Source organism: Meleagris gallopavo, chromosome 3, assembly GCF_905368555.1.
Source record: "Meleagris gallopavo chromosome 3, MGAL_WU_HG_1.1, whole genome shotgun sequence".
Classification (NCBI taxonomy): domain Eukaryota; kingdom Metazoa; phylum Chordata; class Aves; order Galliformes; family Phasianidae; genus Meleagris; species Meleagris gallopavo.
Window position 1 is genome coordinate 82,630,693 of NC_139406.1, and position 16,613 is coordinate 82,647,305.

The 16,613-nt window shown below is 43.7% G+C and overlaps 2 protein-coding genes across 14 annotated transcripts in view; both read right to left on the reverse strand.

The window, feature by feature from the left end:
* The window catches only part of ZHX1 (zinc fingers and homeoboxes 1), a 28,259-nt gene extending 17,376 nt beyond the window's left edge, over window positions 1–10,883 (reverse strand). For 10 of the 12 annotated variants that reach the window (XR_014882686.1, XR_014882682.1, XR_014882684.1 and 7 more), the window contains exon 1: window positions 10,743–10,883. The gene's annotated coding sequence lies outside the window, so the exon portion shown is untranslated. Of the gene's footprint in view, window positions 1–8,296; window positions 8,489–9,550; window positions 9,790–10,742 lie in introns of all 12 variants that reach the window. The other 2 variants (XM_085221643.1, XM_085221642.1) reach the window with 2 other exon arrangements.
* A 1,117-nt stretch (window positions 10,884–12,000) lies between these two features.
* ATAD2 (ATPase family AAA domain containing 2) overlaps window positions 12,001–16,613 on the reverse strand; it is a 34,752-nt gene continuing 30,139 nt past the window's right edge. Inside the window, exons 26-28 of one of the 2 annotated variants that reach the window (XM_085221640.1) lie at window positions 16,027–16,157; window positions 15,496–15,624; window positions 12,001–12,208 (exon numbers count right to left, since the gene is read on the reverse strand). In XM_085221640.1, coding sequence (XP_085077766.1) covers window positions 12,080–12,208; window positions 15,496–15,624; window positions 16,027–16,157 — 389 coding nt within the window. In that variant the 3' untranslated portion in view covers window positions 12,001–12,079. Of the gene's footprint in view, window positions 12,209–12,543; window positions 13,862–15,495; window positions 15,625–16,026; window positions 16,158–16,613 lie in introns of those variants that run through there. The other variant, XM_019614239.2, reaches the window with a different exon arrangement.

The window sequence follows — 16,613 nt, forward strand, 5'->3', positions numbered from 1 at the left end:
AAAAAGATAAAGTGGTTCGTGCAGAGTCTGCCTGTCTTCTATCTCTTGCTTCCTTCTTCACTCTCTGTTCACTTTGCTCTTGAACCAGTTGAATTCCCAAAATTCAAGGAATAAAGAAGAAAAGCAGCCTTAAAGCAGAAATAAGACAGAAATTCTCATGTCTGAGATCTTAAGAAAACAAAAACAAGGACTCGGAATGGACTCGCCACGAGACGCTAACATGCACTGCTACGTATTCCACGCACAGACTTGAATACACCAGAATACAGATCCTGGATTTAAGTAATTTGTAAAAGATCCCAAAATATTTGAACATAAAAGCATGAATCCAGTGCTTGTAGGAGCCAGTATTCTACGAATAGAAATAAACATGTACACAGAGTGTCACTTGAAAAAAGAGATCCTACTGTACAAACCTAGTCCAGCACTTGTTGAGATGGACTTTAAGGCACACCATCAAGGCTGCAACTACTCTTCAGAGCCATGCAGGCCCTGTGGGCTTCTGCTCACCTGCACTTCCTTACTACCCCTTCTGCATGCCCCAGCCCTACCTGTATCCCATCCCACCCCTTCTCAAAGGCTCCTACATCACCTTAGCTATCACTTTATGAGAAGATCAAAGAGTGCAGTACACAGTTAAGTCTTCTATTTATTTTGTCACATGCTTTACTTCTCTACTTGCAAGTCAAAAACATGACTTTGGAGCTGACATTTTAGATATATATTTCTTTCTACATATTTACATATTTTTAATATGTATATCTTTTCCAGCATCATATATCAACTTTACTGTAAGGCAAATTACATAATTCAAGGTGAACAAAAGCTAAAATTCACCTGGTCCCCCACTGACAGACTTCTCCATAATGGTGACATGTATACAACTTTTTGTCTATGCCTGCAAGCACAGCTGACTTTCCAAAATTTCTTCAGTATGTTACCCTCTGGCCCGATCCAACACTGATCATGCAGCCACACTTTTCACAACACAAGTATGAAACGCTTGAGCTCCCCTCTTTGCATGCAGGGCACTCAGACCCTGCCATTAGGTGCAATACTCCTACTGCAGTGCTGAACTACCATCAAGATCAAGATGAGAATGTGAAGCTTGCTTAGGTTGGTGAGTATCACAGTGCAATGCCAACACGCCCTTGGGTCTGCTCCTGAAGAACTGTGGGGCACAGCCACGGCAGTTACAGCATCTCAGTGCTGGCTATGCAGTGCAGGCAATTGCTGCAGAGATCTTGGAGATGTACTGGGAACTTTAAAGGCATTTTAATTCTTGGAAGTTTTCAAAACTTGGCAAGACCCAGAACAACCCTATCTAACTTCAAAGTAAACCTTGTTTTGAGCAGGAGGTTGGATTAGCTGATGTCCAGAAAAGCCTTCTGTTCTGCTTTTTTTCTGGTTTAACCCTGCAGGTGGCTGAGCACCACACAGTTGTTCACTCACTCCCCCCCAAAGCTTCCCAGTGGGATGGGGGAGAGAAGGGAGAGAATTGAGAAAAACAAAGTAGAACTTGTGGGCTGAGCTAAAACTATTTACTAAGAGAAAAGGATTCTCCTAGAACCAAAACACAGAATCATACCAGACACTCCGAAGAAAACAATTCCATCAATTCTGTGATTCTGCGATCCCAGCTGAAATTAAGACATCCCCCTATGATTTGGGGATGCATCATCTTATAACAAAAAGCAAGGAGGCCAGACTGAGTTGCCTGCATAAACAGTCTCTGCAGGTCTCAACCACCTAATGAAACACCACTGGGTTCCATGCTAACCTTTGCAAAAAGCAAAGCATTTTTATTTGCAACAGTGACCCCGACTCCATCCTCCTGCTGAGCACTGTTCTGTACTACTAAGATGCTCCTGCTGATTTCTGTGGGAGATAGCGTCTTATTCTGTGTACTCACAGTATGGATAAACACTGTTTACTGCCAATGAGGCCAGTGACAAAAAGAGTAAAAGACATGGGAATATAGAGCTTTCCAAGGAGAATGAGCTGAATAAAAAGCTGAATCTGGAAGTTCAGTCACCTGGGGAAGTCAGAGAGATAACAGTGTACTCAAGTTACCAGGGAGAAATAAAGGCTCTTAAGGAGCCAACACCCCTTCCAAGCTCACTCCCCACATTCTGACCACAAACTTGACTTCATGACTTAATTTCCCTTCTCTTAACTACTCAGAGCCCCATTTGTGATCTCCACCTCCAGTCCGGGAGACGCTGCCATAGGTAGAACAGGGGCTGCACCTTGTTCTGTTTTCCCAGAGCTGTCAGTGGTGTGAGCTACTCTGGCAGAAGGAGCCCAGCTGTCCTGGCAGGGAAGAGAGAAAGTGGATTAAAGAAACAGGCTACTTTATTTCACCTGTCTGCCACGTACTGGTATAATCATGGCAAATTAGGACAACAGGACTTAAGTGAAAAGTACACAGTTAAATAAAACACTGCGCTTCAAATGAGTAGCTGCATTAAGTTTAAACACAAAATCGGATTAGTTTTGTTTTGAAATCTATAGGTAATTTAAAGCTGCATAGATATCCTAGGGTCAAAACAGTATTCTGACTGATTTAAATAAGAATTGACAGTAGAATTTTAAATACCATATGTGCTAAGAAAAACAGACTTAAGAAGCAAGAGAAAACCTCAAAAAATCGCATGCCACGGAAGATAGCATTGGGGGCCAAGCAGGAAGAGAACAATCAGTACAACATTTAAGCATGCTATTATTTAGAGGAAGAAAATAAAAATCAGTTAATTAGAAACACTTTGTTAATTTATGTTAATGTTTTACGAATACACTGAACACATTCCCTCATAAGTAACACCTGGTTTATCAACATTAAAGCAGTCATCTGCCTTTGAGTGCACTGATCACTGGCTGAAGTACTTTCTAACTATAAACAAATCAATTTTTATTAATGGAATATAAAAAGAAAACAGAGAAAAAACAACTTGGTCAATATATATATTTTTTCTTTTTAGATGCCAGTTGGAAATTCTTGGTGAAAACATGGAATCAGTGGCAATCAATGACTAACTGTATAGAAAACCATTCACTTTGAAGACAGTTGCACTGAGCAAAGATACAAATCACTTTCTGAATGACAAGAGAAGTTTCCACTCCCTCAGAGCTGAAAAAGCAGAACGTTTTATTTACTGTATAAGATCTCCAATTAGAATTTGAGCATGAGCTCCACCAGGGCTAAAACCTTAACATACATGGATACATCATCACAGAAACAATCAATGTAATCTACTAAGTGTAAGTAAGTATTATATTTTGACTCCTTTATGGGTTTTTAAAAGCTTCAATAAACACATATTCTTATATATTTTCCATATTTACAGCAACTAATTAATAATACAGACACATTATGCTGCTTAGGCGAATTTTCAATTAAATTTTAATTTCCGACCAAATGCAGTCTGGCATAAATTGGGAGTGACAGGAGCTAATCATCATCTGAAACACAAGATATGTGTAACTCACTATTTTCTAAGAAAATGATGAGATGTAAAAATTAATAATGTGAGTAGTTGAATGCCGAGGTAAAGGCCTGACAAAATAACACTGTATGTAGAGAACTTATCCCTCTAAGCAAAAGTCTGCAAACAACCCTGAAACAAAACAATGAGAAGCATTTGCTATTTATGAAAGATATCAAAAGTACGAATGCAGTTCAAAACTAAAATAGATCATTTAGATCAATGCTCCATATGTTCAGATTTAAACTGTGGTCAAATCTCCCACATTAAATCATTTTGATTTCGACCAATTATTCCAATTCCCATATATTTTAAATATTTTTGAATTAATGCATTTGTTAAGTCACTTCCAGGGCAAGAAGAGGAACAGAAAAACAGAAAAACAGAAAAAAGAGGAACAGAGGGTAAAGAGAGGCAAGACGAACATGTACAATGTCATTATTAAATCAACCAACTCAAAGGAGTCCAGGATAAGACCAGGGTGTGGTGCTCAGAGAGAATGTTTATGAGAGTGTCCAAGTTTAGCATAAGAGAATAGGCAGGCCTGGAAAACCCAGGGGAATCAAAACGCATCTGTTGTTGTAGGCAGCCCCAGCAAAATGTTACTGGTTTGGTGGCCTGGGGCAAGATTCCCACCCTTCACCCCCAGCATCCCGTTCTTTTTTATTTTTTCTGGACAGCCAAGTACAATATTAGCTTGTCGGTTTCTTTTTGCCATCATCAGGATGAGGCTGGGTGAGAATATTTTGTGTCTAGACTAATAAATGTTTGTAAAGGTTTTGCAAGACTGGTTTATGGGAACAGAATCTCCTTTTTGTTTTCTGCTGGAAAAAAGCAGCATCAAAAGCAAATGAGCGTCATCATGCATTCGTTTTAAATTGCACATTACAGCACTGCTATTTTATGTGCAATCAATACATAATTTGGAAGAAAAATGCTTTTAAAATTCAGAGCTATCCCTGAGCAGCTAAGGTTCTCTTGGAAACTGGAGGAGGAGTCTGAAATTATTGTTCTTTTGTTTGCATCCCCCAGTGGGAAAGGCAGCACAACTCGAAACCACGGTGCTCTGAGGCAGCATGAATCATTAGGAATAAAGATCACCCCTTTCATTTATGCATTAGATATTAAAACTGAATCTAGGACAAAGGTAAACCAAACAGGCTCCTACCTTCCCAAGCAGTTATCGGGTTAAATAAAATATCAAAGGGACTGTATAAATCTTGTGAATTCCTCTACTGATATCAAAAAACAAAGATACTTAATGTTCTGCAAAACATGGACCATCTAGATCCCAATTACAAGCGTCAACTTAATCAGTGGAAATTACTGGGATACCCACGGGCCAAAACCTACATTTTCTTTTTAATATTTGTTTAGGAGGGCGGGGTATTTCAAAATGAAATGGCTGCCCGTTTCTATTTCACCGTGTTGGGTGGAAATGAGCGAATCTTTCCACGCAGAGCAACACAGAGTTGCTGCCCTGGTGTCAGCGGGCGCCGGGCCCAGGCTCCCTCAGGAGCTGGCTGCTGGGCCCGAGCCCAGTGTGCTGACAAGGGCACAGTCCGGACAGCCCGCACACAGCCACTTCAGGAGGATCAGCTCCAGAAACGGGTTACTTACCCTTATAAATAAGGGAACAGACTGACATTTTGCCCTCAAAACTAGCTCATGCTCATACGTGCATGGCCTAAAGCGCACCGGGAGTGCTGGCTGCTCTCGGTCAGTAAGCACGTATGATCACACAGTATGATCATTTGCTCTGTCATCAGCCCCACAAATACGAACGTACTGGAAAGCTTTAAAGAATTCTGAAGTCAAATGCTGAAAGAGAAAGCTTCTCCCTCTCTATATTTCAAGATTAAAATTAGATATGTATTTCTAAGGATGTACATACACATCTATTTCCTCAGAATGTTTGCAAGGAGTAAATTTGTTTTACTTCAGTATTACTCTTTTCTCGCCTCTTCACTCCTTCCCTCAAAAGGAAATAAACAACTAATATTAGCAAGCCCTTATTTTTCTCCTGACAGAATTCAAGAAAAGAAGAAGAAGAAAAGAAGAAGAAAAGAAGAAGAAAGAAGAAGAAAGAAGAAGAAAGAAGAAGAAAAGAAGAAGAGAAGAAGAAGAAAGAAGAAGAAAAGAAGAAGAAAAGAAGAAGAAGAGAAGAAGAAGAGAAGAAGAAAAGAAGAAGAAGAGAAGAAGAAGAGAAGAAGAAGAGAAGAAGAAGAGAAGAAGAGAAGAAGAAGAGAAGAAGAAGAGAAGAAGAAAAGAAGAAGAAAAGAAGAAGAAAAGAGGAAGAAAAAAAGCCTCCTTCCATCATAAATTATTTCTGTTCATAAAATCAAAAACATTAGTTCTCTGCTCACCCACAGCCTCCTCCAGCAAATTTAAATAAACCACGTTAAGAAGTAAAATTTGTAAAACATTCGTCAGATAGAAGGAGTAAAGTTGTGTGGGTTTGTGTCGTATGCATAGAGATGCCTTTGAGACCAGCAGGTATCTGGTATGGGCACCAGTTCCCCCAGCACTGACCTCATGAAGCTAGCCTTCTTCAGTCCCCATCCTCACAAAGAACCTTGTGCGAGAGACCCCTAAGTTTCCAACACAACCAGGCTGGATACAGTGCGGTGCTGAATGCTCCAAGAATTCCACCACCCAAGCTACAAATGTGTTTCGTCTTGCTGAGAATCCTACTGAGAAACAGAAAACCCTAAATTTTCATGCTTGCTTCATCCAAGCTCACTTTGCAACTGCTGCCAAGAGCTGAACTGCTGATACAACTCTGATCTGCACAGCACCCTCAGCTCCTGCAGATGTTGCTGATGGCAGCTGACCTATATATAAAAAAGCAGCAATTTCCTATTTTGAAAGAAGCATGAAGATAACTAGGAATGGTGACTTTTCGAAGAAGCACACAGCTGTAATGGGGGTTTATCCCCCACGTACTAATAACTGTTCGTGCCTGATCCTTCCAAGTGCATCCCCTTTACTCTTCTGATGACCTGTGACATTCCTACATCTCCTGAGCAAAACAGAGCCCGACACTCATGCACAGCTCCATTAGGAGAGTTTTAAATTCAATGGCATGTTGATGAACAAAGCATATCTTTCTCTATAATGCAGGGAGGAATACAATTGCATCAGTATCATAACCTGCTTAGGCTAAAGTACCTCAATTTATAGGAAAGCCAAGCATAGAAATCTCCAATAAGACAGCCTGGGACTACACAAATACACATTTGCCTCTGAAGTTCTTAGCATCCTTGTAAGGCAAGCCAAACCTATAAGGAAGAAATCACGCCCTAAAACCTATACCACGTGTGCCTAACACACAGCACTCATTACGAGCTGGCAGCTCTTTCTGGGCCAATGTACATGGTTCTTAAGCTGCCCTGAAGATTCAGTGTGGAACACGTGGAGCTTTTACCATAACCACTGGAAAGTTCAAAAGCTCCTTTCTGTCCTTCTGCCTGTGGGGTGGATTTGGCACTCAGGCTCTGCACAGAACAGCTCTGGCTTTGCCAAAAAGCGAGGGCTGGTGTTACACATGCCTCATTGCACAGCTCCGTCTGCGGCTGCTAAAACAAAGCTCTCAGCCTTCAGGGCTGCTGGGGACCAGCTTCAGTTGCAGGTGCCCACATTAAGGTCCTTCATCCCCTGCTGGGATCAGTGAATAAGAAAGGTGAGCAGCAGATTCCAAAATGCCACAGGGGAGGGCCAAGTTGCACAACGTGAACCTAAAATACCAAACGACTTTACTGAATGGATCCAGACACAGTTTGAAGCCTGTTTTTTGGCAGTAGAACACACTGAGCTCTTTTAGGCATGTGAGGCACAGCACAGTTCAAACTTCCAAAGGGTTTTTTACATTGTTAAGTACTCCATGATCTTCAACTTCACTTAAGGAGTGCAAAAAGTAGCAACAGCTTCGAAGTTCTTTGCCATGTTTCCCTCCAGTGTTTTCCCATCCAGCCACATCCGCTGCTCGGTCAGTAGTCAGCAGTTCTTCTTGTTTCAGAGCTTGAGTGTGATGATGCACTTTCCATAACACAACAAGGTAACAATAAAATAAACGATGGACTGGACCCTGCATCTGCATTCCTTAAGAACGTACTCTTTCTCACTGAGTTCTACTGAACTTTATAACAGTTACTGCTATCTCAAAACACTGAAGGATAACAGAGTGTCACACATCTCCCCACACCTGATGAGAGCAGACGTTTGCTCTGTTTAGACAGACTTCCAAGGCTGGTTAGAAGAGATTCTGTTCTACACAATATGCTCCAGGTCCCTGTACTCTGCAGGACATGAGAAAATTCAGTGGACCCTGTGAAGCACCTCCCAGAAAGACAAAGAACTGGAAAAGAACCATCAGTTAAAGCAATGCGTAGGGCAGGACTACAAAATGCCATCTGGCAAAAGGGTAAGGAAAGGCATCATCATTGGCGGCTTCCACCTCCACAGAGAAAGAAACAACTGTTTGTGCAGTAAAGCGGTTTGAATACTTGGGAAGGTCCCCAACTAGCAGAAAAAAAACCACCACCAATAACACAAAAACAACCAAAAACGACCTAAAAAAAAAAACACCCTATACGATGAGTTGGAAAAAAGACAATAAAGCAAAATTAATAATGAAAATAAAGATGTTGAAAACATAAGTAAACATCTCCGTGGTGCAGGGAAGAAGTAAGCATCCTGAATGCCTGATTCAGCAATATGAGAAAGTTAATTAAAAACACAACACTGGATTCTTATTAGCATCTGTTCAGCAAAAGTGCTGCCACTGATGAGTTGAGGGATAGATACATCACCTGAACATTGGGACTTATACTGCTGCCTGGTGAGGAGACGGTGAATACAACAGACGGGGAAACGGTATTGTATTGACAAGGGCATCACTTGTTTACAAGCTGCTGACAACTCCGAGGCAAACCATCCTGGCAGCCGTGGATCAGTGACCTCATACCCAGAGCACAGTGGGACAGGGCACACCGGCCATTAACCTGCAGCAGGGAACAGCACGTCCAGGCCCTCAGCACCCAGCCAAAAATGTCCGGAGCTTCCTCCCCCTTCATGACCCCAGACTGTTTGCATTCGTGACTTACACTCATTAAACAGATGCTTAAACAATCATTCTATCAACTTTGCGACAGCCTGATGATTTCTAAAAACTAGAGAAATCAAATTCATAATATAGAAACACTGCATTTGGCACAGGGAAATCCTATGTGACAGAGAAAGGGAAACTGATCACTGAAGTAAAGGTTATGCATGGCCTAGCTGCAAGCGGTTATGCCCTGATTGCATTTAGTATGTGCAAACAGAACAAAAACCAGTTTATACTGATTTAGGGCTTCAGAAGTTACAGTTGCATAAGAATAGAAAAATTCTTAAACTTGGGGAAAGCGTTTGACTTAACATGGTCACGTATCTTTGAAGTAAGACTTTTCTAAACCCAAAAGTCACATCCAACCAAAATGCTGTCAGTGTTTGCAACAACTTGATGAAAACTTGAAGCAAATTTTAATCCTCTCCCTCAGGCTATAAGGAAATGAGCAGGGGAAATGTGGGAAAGCTGAAGGATAGCAAGGAGCCCAAGTGAAACGCTACAGGCTGCTGAGGCAGAGAAACAAGGAAAGTGTTTTTTGGTACATCAGGAACAAAAGGAACCCCAACACAGCCCAAAGCCGTCACTGCTGAAATTCTTCAGTAAGGGGAAATTTGCAGAAGGCAGAACAGCTCAACAAGCAGCTCCAGCACTCTACAGTGATACGCTGGCATACAGGAATAGATACTGTCTGTTCTGATAACAGCCACCAGAGCTCAATGACACCAGTTACGGCCAGACACCAAAACATCAGAGAGTTGACAGAGAGGAGAGGACCCAGGAGCACCCTAAGAAATGTTATGAGCAGGGAAGCGCCACACATAGAAAAGCTCTATCTCAACAATACACATCTGGAACAGTCCCTCCATGCAGGGATGTTGCCAAAAGGCAACAGCAAAGGGCTTCACAGCCAAGCAAAGTTACACAAACCCCTCGCCTGAAGTCAGCAGTAGATCACCTCGGTTACAGCAAGCGGCACCCGTTGCACTCTGGCCTGGGGAACTTCTTCATAGCAGGGCTGAGGGACAGCCTCGCTGGCAGGAGGTCAAGGCAGGAACAATTGGGTTCTGTGCATGGTGTGTGCTCGGTCACAGCTCTGTACCGAGGGCAGCCCTATGGTCTGCAGCACACAGCCAGCTCCCAGCAGCGGTGATAGGCTTCTGTCAGCACCCACAGGTGACGGTGTATGAGAGCCTTCTGTGGACATACACAAAACAGCTGCTGGTAAAAGCCAACCACGCAGCTCTCAGAATTCCTCTCTCATTTCTACCTTTAATGGGCTCTTTGTGTTCACCTAACAACTTTCACAACAAACTCCACTTATTTATGTAACGTTTGCAAGCGCTTAGACATCCCCACCGTGCTCTCCATTGTAAAACAGAAGGCATCGATCGCAGCTCGGAGAGCAACACCTCAGCCTGAGTTACTGCCCGCGGCACTGGGACACAAAGCTCGGTGAAGCCCGAGCGGCTCAGAAGTGAAGCACGGGCACCTGCCGGAGTGCTGCCCACCTCCGTGCGCGGCTATGGGAGCGGGTGCCGAGCTCCAGCCCCATGCATCCTGCTGAGCACAGAGCCGGGCATCGGGGCGTGCCATCGGCGGTTCGGACGACAGCGGCCCGAAGCACCTGGAGGAAGCCCGCCGGCCCGCCGATTCGGGCAGGGAAATGAAAGTTCTCCGCTCTCCTTTCCAGCTGACAACTCCGATGAATCCTCCTCCATCCCACAGCGAGCGACAGCGCACGCAGGCTGCCGACTTCGCAGAGGCAGGGGTAGAGCGAGCAGGCGGGAGCAGCGCCCCGCAGCCCATCGCGGGCTCCCCGCCGCTCCCCGCACATACAAACGCCCGCTCTACGCCCGCACGCTCCGGGGTGCGCGCTCCGCCGCCAGACAAAGGGGAGGCGGCGGGCGGGGCCGGAACACCGCGCCCACCCCGCGGGAGGCAGCGGCCCCGCCGGGCCCGACTCCCCCTGCCCGCCCGCCCGCCCCCGCGGGGCTGGAGCCGCCCTTTCCCCGGGGAGGCGCCCGCCCTGCCCCTGCCCCTGCCCCGCCGGGCAGCGCCGTGCCCGTCGCCAGGAGGAGCGGGCACGCCCCCGGGTCACCTCCCGCCGCCCCGAGCCCCCTCCCCGCCGCGGGGATCGCCGGCCGTACCTGCCGCCGCCGCCGCGCCGCCTCAGCCCGCGCCGCCCGCCCGCCTCCTCCGCTCACGGCCGCGCCGCCATCTTGCGTCTCACAAACTACTGCACTTCTTTTGGGGCGGGGGGGCGGCGGCCGAGCCGGGAACTCCCAACGCCGCCCGGGCCCTCGCCTCGCCGCCGCCCGCGGCGCCCACTCGCATCCTCCCGGCGCCTCGCTGCCCCGGGGCGGCCGCGCGGGGAGGACGGGCAGCGGCGGCCGTGCCTCTGCCTCCCTCGCAGGGAGCGGGGGCGGAGCCGCTCGCCGCCCCGCCGCCGCCGCCCCGCCCGTCGGCGGCGGACACCCGGCGGAGGCCGGTCCGGGCCCGCGGCGGTGCCCGCTAACTTAGCGCTCGGCTGTCGGCTTCTTCCACCCGCGGCTTTCCGCACGTGCCCGGCCCTGAGCGACGGCAGCGCTGCGCGATCCCGAGCCGCCGTGCCGCGGGCGGGGGGAGAGACGACCCGCACAGCCCCGTTCTCTGGCTAGAGGTGGAACTTGGACATCTTTCTCCAGCCCTGTCGGACACGTCGCTATTAGCTCCCACTGAGAGACTTTGCAACGCACCGTGCTTACATACTATGTAGGCTGCTCCGAAAGTAATGCCGCCCGCTGATTTCCTTGGAAACAACAAACACAAAGAGCACAGTAACACCGGAGGACAGAGCAAATTCTCAGCTAAGAAATGCTATTTTTCAACAGTCACCACCGTCAGCTATGTATTTTTGCCAGCAGTGAACGGGTGCATGCTGTACTAGTAGAGATGTGCTCTACTGGAGCTCACCTACTGTTTCTCAGTGTTTCACCAGCCACCATCTCCTTGTGCTCACATCTCATTTGGTGTCCATAAGCATTCAGCAAGCATTCATGAATGTCAGAGTGCCATCTCTTCCACATGGAGTAATTCAATTCCACACCTTTACTTCATACACATTTCCCTATCAGACACCATTCTATCGGATTGCCCCTCTGCCATCTGTCACACCACAAAATGTAACAATAGTGGTGGGCAGGTTCAACTGCTGTACCACCACCATCTGCCTCTGACCCTGTTGGCCAACATTATAAAATAGGAGGCATGACTTCCGGAGCAGCCTTTGTATTTCCTCCATCACTACTTGCAGCTTTGCTCAGACCATACATGTGATTGATTCCCGAGAGACAAAAAGCAGAATGTTGCTTGTGGGGACCGTTAACAGTAACAGGGAGCAAATCATGGAACATTGAGACTTCCAGGTTTCCAAGTTTTTAAAACTGTAGAGGTGTACTTTATTATTGAGATGAACAACAGGAGATGTTCACCCATAGCCTGAAGATCAAGTTTGGGTGAGAGGAACGCTCTTGGTTTCTCCTTTCCAGTCACTCCTTGTAAGGATGAAATCTTTGAGCGGCCATGCAGAGAGCTGACTGCAAATGATTGTATGGTGATAAGGGATGAGGAGAACCTGGGAAGCACAAAAGGGCATTGTGTGCAGCTCGAACTCTTACAGAAAAGACAGGGGATTTCTTCATCTCCATTACGAAGACATTTTCAACAAAGTCACTCAGAGAATCAGATCAGCAAACCACATGCACACCCCGAACAAGTCTGTGATACTAACCAAGTTGCAGAACGAGTTAGGGAAAAGCAAAGTTGACTCCATTATTACATTTTTAATGTAATATACATTAACTTGTGAACTTTGAGTGTACGCTTTTCTTGCTCCTGGCTTTGCTATTGCCACATAAGCAATATACCATAAACAAGAAAAAAAAGTGCTTTAAGTCTTCAGACTCATACTGTTTTTTAAGATTTTTAATGAATAGAAAGAAATAAATGGACATTCATTTCTCATTAATACTCATCCAAACACTACAGATGAAAAAAAAAATCCCACATAATTTAGAATGTTGGCACACACTAGAAAGAGACAAGAAAACACACATAAAGCACACACGGAGATTGCACAGTTAGGTATTCGGTGACATTCCAGCAACAGATACTGCTACATATTTCATCATGATATAATTGTTTTTTGAAAACAAAACTTTCCCCCATCTTAGGTTAATTTAAAAAACTGTCACATTAATTTTCTCCAGTAGTTTGAAGAAGAATCGACCTCTAAAACAGAGTCTTGCTCTGATATTTCTTACATATATTCTTGGTGAAATATAGTTAATTTTAAGAAATAGACAAATAGATTTTCTCTTGGTCACTAAGAAAATTATTTACAAATTTAATCCAACTATAAGGCACCATCCGTGCAACTAATAATTTATATTAAATTAATAAATATTAAAATACTACTTTCCAGTAAAAAGATTGTCACTGTTAGAAGCAAGACCAAGCATCATGTTAGGAAGTTTCAATACCAAGCCTGGCTTTGCCTCTTAAGTTGGGATTTTAATTGTTGAAAATACGCCATAGCAAAAAATCTTCGTGGAAATGTTTTCTCCCACATACTGTCCTTATGTTGTTAACTCCAGGAAAGCCACTTGAGATGGTATCAGGCAATTTAAAAAAAAACAAAAAAATCTCTGAACTGCACTAAGAGTTTTCTAAAGGCATTAGATTTCATATGTCAGAATCAGACTTGTTTTAAAACCCTTACATACCATGCTGTACAATATATATTTTTTTTTCCTGCAGAAATCTCTGGTGATATATCTGGGAAAGGATGATAAAAGCTTATCAATTTATCCATCCTTTCCTTTTAAGAAGAGGCACTGGAAGCATCTGGAAGACATTCACATCTACATTGTGACAAAGGCACTGACTGCAGTACTTCACAAACCACTTGAGACGAGGCTAAGGTGCTGTGTATTGGAGAGGACAGCTGAACACACTGATCTCAAGAGACCGTACTCCTTCTGTCCGAGCTCGCTATTCATCACAGAATATCAACAAATACAGGGAAAGAATACAAAATAAAAGCACTTAAAAAGAGTTTCTGAACATTAAAAATATATTTTAAGATAAATTTGTTTTATATACGTAGAAGACTGAATTACACACAAAAATAACAGAAGAATATGCAATGAAAACAACTTTGCAGAACAGAAATCAAGTATGTCACAGATCACATTAGTGCTAAGGCTTTAATTTCTTTCTTCATTACCTAATAAGAAAAAAACAACAAAAATATTAGTAAGCAGAAATAAAACTGATAAACACTTTCTACTTTTCCACAAAATGAATAAAGAATTCGTAATGACATCCAATTGTTAGTCATAGTTAGCAAACAGTGTGCTGCCTTCTTATCCCCTTTAGCTTCAGATACACCCTCATGCACCCAAACAGAGATTAGCACACAGAAACTCTATGGATCTATACCATAGAATCACAGAATGGCTTGGGTGGGAAGGGATCTTGAGGATCATGCAGCTCCAACCCCACTGCAGCAGGCAGGCCTGCCAATCTCCCCATTTAATACTAGGCCAGGCTGCCCAGGGCCCCATCCAACCTGGCTTTGAACACCTCCAGGGACGGGGCATCCACGACCTCTCTGGGCAGCCTGTTCCAGCACCTCACCACTCTCTTGGTAATAGACTTCCTCCTGATATCCAACCTAAATCTTCCCTCCCTCAACTTAAAACCATTTCCCCTTGACCTGCTATTATCTACCCTTTCAAAGAATTTACCCCTCCCCCCACCAATTTTGTAGGCTCCCTTTAGGTACAGAAAGGCTGCAATGAGGTCACCCTATAGCCTTCTCTTCTCCAGGCTGAAATATATCAATAAGTAAAAGGTAGAAAATAAATTAAAAGAAAATGGCTTGCTTGAAGTATTACAAGTTAATTTAAAGTCTCACAAGCCCGAAATAAAATAAATCCCTTAAATAAATCCCTTCTCAAGCTAAAACACATCGTTATCCTAGATGAGAGAAGGATGCAGTTTTTCCAAGGGTGGCTTTCCTTAATCCAAACACTCCTGACTCTTCCAGTCGTAAAAGACTGGTGCCTTAAAAAAAAAAAAAAAAAAAAAAAAAAAAAAAAAAGGCATAAAGAACTTTATCTGTTCTCAGGCACAAGCAACTCAAAGACAGATGGCTTCAAGGATCCTAACATCCAAATTGATGCAATACTGGGAATGCCTGACTTGGACCGTGGTGCCTCAGGAAGATTTCTGAGGAGTTCTGACAATTCCAAAATCTTTTTTTTTATTATTATTTATTTTTTTTAAATACAGGAAGAGATCAGAGAATTGGCCCCATTAGTGTACAACTGGCACAGGCAAATCTCCCTTTATGTCAAATTACAGATGCTCAAGCACACTGGTTAAAAATTGAGACTTTTCTCTAGTCTCACTACAATTTCTCCTGTTACGTTTCATACTTTGATTGCTCTTAAGGATGGAATGTCTACCAAGTATCACCGTGTCTTCCTGCCTGCAGGGGGGAAAAGAAGAAGCAGAACACTTCGAAAAGCACCCCTTCACAGCCCCCCACTCTTAAGTCAGTTTTCAAGAAAAACTACTGACAGATTAATGCTAACTGCTTGGAAAGGGCTGTGTGGGTGACTCATTGTCTTCAAGTTCAAGCTTTTTCCTGCTGGAACCACCAATTATGCCAAATCTAACAATGGTTTTGCAATATGGATAAATGCTTCCCAGACTGAAATGAAAAAGTCTTACTTTGGTTTTTGTCTTTGCACAGACAACAAAGCAGTAAAGAGTAATGCTAAAGAAGTATGATATCCAGAACGCACATACACTGCATACCAGTGATAGAACATGCTATAAGACAAAAATTACCTTTAGCAATTCGGTTTTGTCAAAATCTTCCCGATGTTGATAAATACACTGACAAATTGTAGCATATAATTTTTCAAAATGGAATATATCAGCCTCCTTTGTTAGCTCAGTGACCATATTCAACAGTTGCTGAGGGAAAAAAAAAAGGGAAAAATACAAGTTTAAAATAACAAAAGATCCCTGGCTCGTTTGTTTTTGGAAGTTTAGCAGTAACATTAATAAGTAACAGTACTAGCAGGTTGTCAGTGGGCTGTTTTAAGGTAAAAGGCCTGGTTGAATTTTAACGCTGAGATAAACTGCTTCCTAGGACAGCGCTTACCAGAAGTAAGAACAGCAGCCTACAGAAATCTACAGCAGCTGCAGGTGTGGAAACACATCAATCACAGTCCATTATAGGTTGATTTATTCTATATTTCCCTGCCATTAACTGTTTAAATTGGCACTGGTTAACAACTGCCTTAATTTATAGTTGTACATAAAGCAAAAATATCTCCTATTTCAGAATTTTAAAAAAGTTGAAGTTAGACATACTTTGAGCTCATAGTAATCCACCATCACTACAACGGCTGTCTCTGTCACAATGCCCATAACTTTTCCAGCACTCATCTGCCTCTGTTCTGTCTGAGAACATCTTGCACGAGTCATGTGAAGTACCCAAGGATCTGGAATGACACAAATTTCCTGTCAAGTTTTCTGTTGATCTGGAATACAGTGTCCATGAAGCATCCTGTAGTGGGACACAATCTCCCTCTACAAATGCAGACACAGCACCGTTACAACTCCTTCACTGAGCAACACTTGGCTTCTATCTTCTTTCTAGCTAAAGTCAGTCCTCTGCCAAAATGAGAAACTCAGAGCAAAAAGAGCACTAGAGAATACAGAAGGATAAAAGAAAGAAAAGAAGCAGTCATGTTGCCATTACAATGCTTCATGCTACTCCAAAAAGAATTCAAGTTAGGAAACATCTTACATTGCAAATATTAGGACGTGAGTCTTTACTCCATGCTACTCTGGATCCACACAGCTTGAAGCGCATTTTTTTAATCTTATGCTGCTCATTACTGGAAAGTTCCTCATACAACAAAAGAATGACAATAATGCTGTTTTTCAGTTAGGTA